The sequence below is a fragment of the Ahaetulla prasina genome, chromosome 9 (assembly GCF_028640845.1).
Source record: "Ahaetulla prasina isolate Xishuangbanna chromosome 9, ASM2864084v1, whole genome shotgun sequence".
NCBI lineage: Eukaryota > Metazoa > Chordata > Lepidosauria > Squamata > Colubridae > Ahaetulla > Ahaetulla prasina.
Genome location: NC_080547.1, coordinates 10,075,082 through 10,083,143, shown reverse-complemented (window position 1 = coordinate 10,083,143; position 8,062 = coordinate 10,075,082). Strand labels below are relative to the sequence as shown.

Here is an 8,062-nt window from a genome sequence, read left to right as displayed (position 1 = left end):
TTTTATTATATAAAATACAAAAAAAGAAGAAAAGAAAATAGGAAATTAAGGGAGGGAAAGGGAACAGGGAAAGGGGGTGTGTGAAATACAAAATTCAGAACCCTAAAAAGAAAGAAAAGGGGACATTGACTTCCAACTCTTCCTAGCAAAGTACAAGATAAACACACTCCAGCCTCAACTTTTTGCTTTTACACATTAATATATAACTAGCAATTTCTATAAGACCAAATCTTTTTTTTTCCTTCACAAGCACCAATTCCAGAAGGGATATCCAAATAAGAACACATTTTCCTCTTTAAATCGAGTGAGCAAGATAACCATTCCTGCTTTATCTTCCTTGCTATGGAAATAGCGTGTATTTCTATTTGCCCCTAATAATCTTTATGAACTGTCCACCATTTTTATTTACAAAATAGAATTATTGAATCTGTCACCTGCACCTCTATAACTATCTGGTTTGGTTCTGCAACCCAACAAGACAGACACAGACTTCAGAAGATCGTTAGAATTGCAGAAAAAATAATGGCTACCAACCTGCCTTCCATTGAGGACTTGTATACTGCACGAGTCAAAAAGAGGGCTGTGAAAATATTTACAGACCCCTCGCATCCTGGACATAAACTGTTTCAACTCCTACCCTCAAAACGACGCTATAGAGCACTGCACACCAGAACAACTAGACACAAGAACAGTTTTTTCCCGAAGGCCATCACTCTGCTAAACAAATAATTCCCTCAACACTGTCAAACTATTTACTAAATCTGCACTACTATTAATCTTCTCATCGTTCCCATCACCCATCTCCTCCCACTTATGACTGTATGACTGTAACCTTGTTGCTGGTATCCTTATGGTTTATATTGATATTGATATTATTTCCTGATCGCTTATTTGTACCCTCTGACTATCATTAAGTGTTGTACCTTATGATTCTTGATGATCTTTTCTTTTATATACACTGAGAACAAATTCCTTGTGTGTCCAATCACACTTGACCAATAAAAAATTATGTTCTGTTCTAAATGTATTGTATTCTTTCCAATTCTTTGGCCTAAAAAAAAAAAAAGATGGAGCAGTAATTTTCCTAAGAAGCCACCATGCCAGGCGAGACCGCCATTTTGTGAGCCTCGTAGGGTCCCATTTTCCTTTTCTCTTCCCACCTGGTAGCCCTTCAGCAGGAGCCTCTGGGCCCTTAGACTGGGATGGTTGGGGCGCCCTATTGCCCCACCTCAGCCCAGTCCAACGGGAAGGACTTAGGCAAACACATTTGAGCAATTTATGGGTCAGGGCAGGGAGTCGGCAAAGTGGGTGGAACGGGACAGATGCCTTCTGCTGTATGCATATTCAGTCTCCAAGGACCAGTATTTTGCCCTGGAGCATTCTTGAGAATAGAGATGGTGCTGCTAATGGTTTTAATATTTAATCCTGTCCATCTAGTAAGATAGTAAGCCAAAAGTATTGCAGCAAGACCTCGCTGATGTGACTTGGTCCATTTTTGTAACGAAACATGTTGATAAAAGACGAAGAGAGGTCTGGACGAGGCAGAATGCTGAGCTTGGATGCCCTACTAATGTCTGATTGAAGGAACCTGCACAATGAAGAACGGTTGCAGAAACTGGGGATGTCTAGTTTAATGAAAAGAAGGATTAGGGGTGACATGATAGCAGTCTTCCAATCTCTCAGAGGCTGTCCCAAAGAAGAGGGAGTCAAGCTATTCTCCAAAGCACCTGAGGGTAGAACAAGAAGCAATGGGTGGAAACTAATCAAGGGGAGAAGCAACTTAGAACTAAGGAGAAATTTCCTGACAGTTAGAACAATCAATAAGTGGAACGACTTTCCTGCAGTTGTGAATTCTCCAACATTGGAAGTTTTTAACAAGTAGTTGGATAACCCTTTGTCTGAAGTGGTGTAGGGTTTCCTGCCTGAGCAGGGGGTTGGACTAGAAGACCTCCAAGGTCCCTTCCAACTCTGATATTGTCTTGTCTTGTATATATTATATCATATTATATCATATCATATCATATTACGAGGAAATAGAGACTGCTCAACCCTTGGAGTTGGAAGTCTTCCAAGACCCATGGAGGTCCTCAGCAGCCCCTCCTGACCTAAGCCATACCCTGAATCCTGGCCTTCCTCTTTAAAACAGGAATCAGTCCAAAGGTGCAGCTTTACAATCCCTCCTGAAGGGATTTCCCCGCTTCACTTGGGATTTCCTTCTCCAGGACTGCTGTCCTGCCTCTTTTGTTTCCACCTCATTTCTGGTTGCTACCAAACCAAAATTCTAACTCCTGAAATAAACACCAGCCAGAGCTTCAAACTGCGAGAAACGAAGACGTTTGCTGCTACGTGGGAGCTGCGTTCAGGGGATATCAGAAACCACTTTGCATCTGGTGCGGGAGGGAGGGGGGAGAAGGTAAAGCTAAAGACTTTATGAAGTCACGGCCAAGCACTGTTCTAAATCCAGGTGCCAGAGAAGAGGAAGCCACCAAGCTGTAGTCAAACCTTCCCGGGGAAGCCTGCAAATAGCAGTGGTTATATATAGCTCTTGAGCCCCTGTTGTAAATAGCTCAAGGTTTATTAATACACACAGGAAATCTTAATTACTTTGACGGTGCTCTCCGGGAACAAGCGGCAAGTGGCATTTGCTGCAACCTTAAAACTTCATTGTACCAAAGGTGCTTTTCTTCCAAGAGGCAACTGGACTTTCTGGCTTTTCCTTTGAAGACGTTTCGCTTGTCATCCAAGAAGCTTCTTCAGCTCATCCAAGAAGCTTCTTCAGTGACTTGAAGAAGCTTCTTGGATGAGAAGCGAAACATCTTCAAAGAAAAAACAGAAAGTCCAGTTGCCTCTTGAAAAAAGCACCTTTGGGACAACCAGGACCTGGAGGGCTGAGAATCTCCATAAACTTAACTTAAAGTTCATTCGAGACACTCCAAGGGTCTTCTCCAATGTGCAACATACCTTGATTCCTGAGAAAGGGCTCTTGTAAATTCAGTTACCAGTGTTTCTCAACCTTAAGAGCTTTCCAATGCCTGGATTTCAACTCAGAGGATTCCTCAGCCAGTATGCTAGGAACTGAAGTCCAGGCATTTTAACATGGTCAAGTCAGCCCTACACGGACAGAGCTCCAGTTTGGATCATTAAGCTGAGTTTGCTTCCTCACGACTTCATTGCTAATTCTTGGAGGTAGGGATGGTTGTGGTTTCCTGTCAGGCTACCGTGAGAGGCAGTATTTTTGATCCAGGAACTCTCTGTTGTTACCCAGGCCCAGGTAGGTAGTAGGAAACTCAGTCAGTGTAAAAACAAACAAACTTAATTCGAACAGCTGAGAATTACTTCATTCTCAGCGTAGTTCAACTAAACTAAAGCAAATTCCTCCCAACATAAATTCCTCAGTCCAATCACCAACCTTGGTCCAATTCAGCAAATTGCCAAAGACCTTTCTTGGCAAAAGTTCAGAAGACACCGATAGAAAATAAATGCAAGAAGATGAAGCTATCAACGTTGTTTTCCAGCAAAGAGCCCAAACGCTGTTGCTGGTCTTTTAAGCCTTATGGGAGGGGCCAATCACCTCTTGGCCCTATACCTGAGTTGTCCTCTTTGCTTGAGCTGCTCTTGCCTTCTGGCAGCTCTTCTCATTCTCATTAGGAACAGGCTTCTCCTGTTCCTCTGCCTCACTACTGTCAGCCTCTGGAGGCTCCGGAGTCCACTCATCACTCCCCAATGGCCCTGGCCCCACCTCAGTCTCTGACGCAGAGCCCTCATCCGGGCCTTCCCCAGCCTCCAGGACTGGCCCATGCTCTTCCTCAACCTCATCGCTGTCCAAGTCCGTTGCCAGCTCCGCAGGCTGCTGGCGGACCACAACACTCTCAAGACAGGCTGGGATGAATGGATTTGATCCACTCCTGGCTTTTCTTGGAGTAGATCCAGAGAAGTCAGTGGGATTCAAGTGTTAATTCAATTCTACTTGATTTATATCTGGCTCTGCTTCGGGTATGATTCAAGCTGTCTGCTGTTTATCCCTCAAGATCTAGTGCTGCTACTAACCATGCTGGGTTTTCTTCTTTGCACAAGTCATCCTTTTGCGCCCTGTGTAAGATTTCGTCATTCACTTGTACTGCCACTCCTGAATTTTGGGCCTGAGTTTTGGGACAAACTGGTCGAGTTGACCTGAAATGTATTTTTCTTTTTGCATTGTCACAATACATCCTGAAAGATGCCTCTCCCTTTGGTTCCGTGAACTTTGATAGCATTCCGGTTTCTGCCCTCGTGTCTGAGCTGCCTCCAGCTCAGGTGAGCCCGTGAGATGTGCTGGCCTGGCCTCACCTGCCCAGGTCAGCTTTGCATTTCACGGCCTGGGGTCTGACTGAGATTCAGAACCGTTGAAGTAACATCAGTTGCCCTGTTGCTGTTTTTATTGTGGTTTTCAAGCAACTAACCAGTAGGCAAAGGGTACCTGGATAGGAGTTGGGTTTTGTTTTGTTTTAAAACGTTGAAAGATGAAATCACGGCACAAAAAGAAACGAGAAAAAAAAAGAAGCAATGAGAAAAGACATACGTCGACTGTGCTGTTCAGGAAGTCCTTGACTTACGACCACAATTGAGCCCAAAACGTCTATTGCTAAGCGAAACATTTAAGCGAATTTTGCCCCATCTTACAATCTTTCCTGCCACAGTCACTAAGTGAATCTGCCTTCCTCACATTGGCTTTGCTTCTCAGCATTTCACAAAAGGTGATCACATGACCCGGGGGCGTTGCGACCGTCAGAAATCGGAGTCAGTTGCCAAGTGCCTGAATTTTGATCACAGAATCGTGGGGATGCTGCAACGGTCATAAGTATGAAAAACGGTCGTAAGTCAGTTTTTCAGTGCTGTTGTAACTTTGAACGGTCACTAGATGATCTGTTGTTAGTCAAGGACTATCTGTACATCCTTTGTTCCTATCGCTGGTCCTTTGATCTGAAAACTTTCTCCCCCTTTGAGAAGCAATTGTAAGGAAACTGCAGCTCTGACCTTCTACATTTTTCTTGGGGGGGGGGGAAATGTATGTGGGATTTAGCCTTGACAACTTCAAAAGGTTAACAACGAGGTGTAAACTGGTTTGGTTAAGAGGAAGCAGATAATGAAGGTTATGCTTGTTCTCCTGCTGAATGGATCCTAATTGTTACCTGTGTTGAATATGGAAAGACCAGGGCAGGCACACCCAGAGAGAGAGAGAGAGAGAGAGAGAGAAACAGGGACTAGCTCCTTGCTCAAAAGCTCAAATAAGCAACCAGCTTACATTATAAATTGGACCAGGGAGCTTTTTTCCTCAACACAAGCAGCCAGAAATCCCTTAGGTGGCAACTCTGCCTTTCAGCGATACAGAGTCAAGATAATTTACTGGCAGCACCGTCGTCAATCCCAATGTTTTAGCTTCTAATAACCGGAAAAAGAACTTCTCGGATGGCTTTGCCCTGCCAGAAAAGCATGGAGTTTCTCCCTGAATCACCTTTCAAGAGACACCAGCTGTGGATGGTGCAGGTTTTATTTTGGGCCTAAAAGAAGAGAAGATAACGGTGGTTGGTTTTTCCAGAAAAGCTCATTAGAATTCTTCTTCTTCTTCTTCTTTTTTTTTAAAGAAACCTGAAAGGTGAGGTTTTCTTTTCTACTTGCTTTATTTATAATTGATCCTTAAAACAGGCAGAGCAAGTCCCAATATTCCTTCCAGTCTAAAGATCAAACTCCTGGAAGAGGAAAACCATTAGCAGCAACATCTTATTTGGTATCGTAAGAAAGATGAGTAGGAAAGAGACAGTAATCCTGCAATAACAAGGAAAATCCTTTTGCAGATAGACGTTTCTATATTGGCTTATAGAAGATGACACACTTCAGCTTGTGTGAAATCCACTTCGTTTTTTGCGACACGGACAACTTACATTCCTTTTATCAGCCAACTTTGGAAGTGCATGTTTATGAACGTTTACGAACCGAGGGCATAGCTCGTAACCAATGAAACTCATTATTTGTTACACCATCCAGGAAGTGAGATGCAGGGTTTTAGTCCTTTGGTATCATCCGTGGATGGCTTTGTTTGTGTGGATTGCTGAATGCAACGCGTCTTTGTGTCTTTGCAAGGTGTGTTTCTGGAGTTCAGCAAACAGTGAGATTTCTGCTTTCTGGACCTGGAAGGTTTTTTTTAAACCAGGAAGCAGAGGGTTGGGTGTTGTGTTTTTTTTTTAAAGAAAGAAATAAGGCCAACCAGCTATGAAAAAAGACTTGTGGCCACACCCAAGAATTAATGCTATCAGAATCAGTTTCTCCACCTATACTGTTCTTAAGAAAGAAAAGAATTGGCAACGCATCAGATCTATTCTGTCCTTGCAGCCAATTATAGCAGGTTCCTGACAGCATAAAATGCGGCAGGAACATTTTCATCCACGCTTTGGACAAAAAGCTCAAAGGTCATCTTAAGAAGAGGCCATCCAACAGTCCAGGTATGAATTGGCACCAGAGCACCACCGTTCAACTGAGCGGGCTGATCGTCTCCCTCTTCGGTTGGGTCTTGTCATGCGTTACGACTTACGTGCCTCTCTGGAAGAGCCTCAACTTGGAGTTAAACGACCTTGAGATCTGGAACATGGGGCTTTGGCAGACCTGTATCAGTCAAGTGGTCCTGCAGTGTGAAAACTACGCGTCCCTCCTGGCCCTGCCTTTGGAGATCAAGGTTTCCAGGGTTCTGATGGTCACTTCCAACGGACTGGGCTTCCTGGCCTTCTCTTTGGCTCTTCTGGGATCAAACTGCCTGAAGACAGGTGACCCAAGACAGAAGAGATACTTGGGGATTACAGGCGGCATTCTCTTCTGTATTTCTGGAATGACAACTCTTGTTCCCATCTCCTGGGTCGCCTACAACACGGTGCAAGACTTTTGGGATCCAACCCTACCAGATGTCGTCCCAAGGTGGGAATTTGGTGAAGCCCTTTTCCTGGGCTGGTTTGCTGCATTTTTCCTCCTGTTGGGTGGCTGCCTTGTAATCGGTGCTGCCTGTTTCCTAAAGGCCCCGAAGGCACCCAAGAGGCTGGCAATCCACCACAAAGCGGAGATAGCCACGCTCGCCATCCAGCATCCACATCCGTCCCCTAAAAATGCAGACCTTGTCATCTGACGCACTTCCCCCGAGCACCTGGATCCCGCCTGGAATGGGACAATGGTTTGACGTGTGGAACATTTAAAGAGTTAGAGTTTAGATTTCTGCAAAGGATGGCTTGGGAAATAACACTGACAAGGGACAACCCAGCATCCTGTTGTGTAGCTTGTTCTCCATTAAGTGCAAATTAGAAATGTATTATTGAGTATGTCCTATTCAAGGGTCCATGAGGGTCCTGAATCTACTCTTATGCAGAAGACGATGCTTTCTCCCCTCCCTGCCCCCACCTTTAATCTTTTGGAGAAGCATGACGTAAAAAAGACCCCGGCTGAATGATGGAAGGAATGTCAGTCAAGGAGGATAGAATGTCTGCAAAATAAAGGTCCGTTCAAGAAGCATTGTTAGGCTTTAAAAAGCAATTAAGCGCTTACAAGAAATTGGAACTCTCTTACTTGGCATAAGAGACAGATCAGGAATCTTGGGCAGAGACTCTGGGATACTCGGATAATCGTTTCAGAAGGGGGTAGAAGAAAGTAATCCGCAAGCCAAGCCACTAGGTGGGCTTCCACGGAGGAATTCAGGAGCCAGCCTTGTTTTGTTCAGCCAACTGTCCTTTCGAATAGCTTTAGCATTTGAGGCCTTCTTAAGGCAACATCTCCTCAGCAGGGGACACAACAGCTGGATTGTTGCGCCACCATTTTTGATAGAAAGGTCACGTCGGAAGAGTTTCCAACTTCAAAACAGTTCTAGAGTCAACCTTCTGCAATCGGAGGCATGCGCTGGCAGACCGCCAGCTTCTTTGGGGATCGCAGCCAGAGGTGATGGAGCAATTTATTTATTCCCCGAATCTAAGGAAATTAAAGGGGTTGTTGGTTTTTGTGTGTGTGAAATAACTGCCACGGGTGGCATACCTTGAGGCTTCAGAATTACTGC

The 8,062-nt window shown here is 44.5% G+C and overlaps 1 protein-coding gene across 1 annotated transcript; it reads left to right on the top strand.

Moving 5' to 3' along the window:
* Positions 1-5,226: 5,226 nt before the first annotated feature.
* On the top strand, positions 5,227-8,007 carry CLDN25 (claudin 25). Its single transcript, XM_058194418.1, has one exon. It carries the CDS (start codon positions 6,479-6,481, stop codon positions 7,145-7,147), a length of 669 nt encoding a protein of 222 aa, XP_058050401.1. The 5' UTR covers positions 5,227-6,478; the 3' UTR covers positions 7,148-8,007.
* The last annotated feature ends 55 nt before the right edge of the window (positions 8,008-8,062 follow it).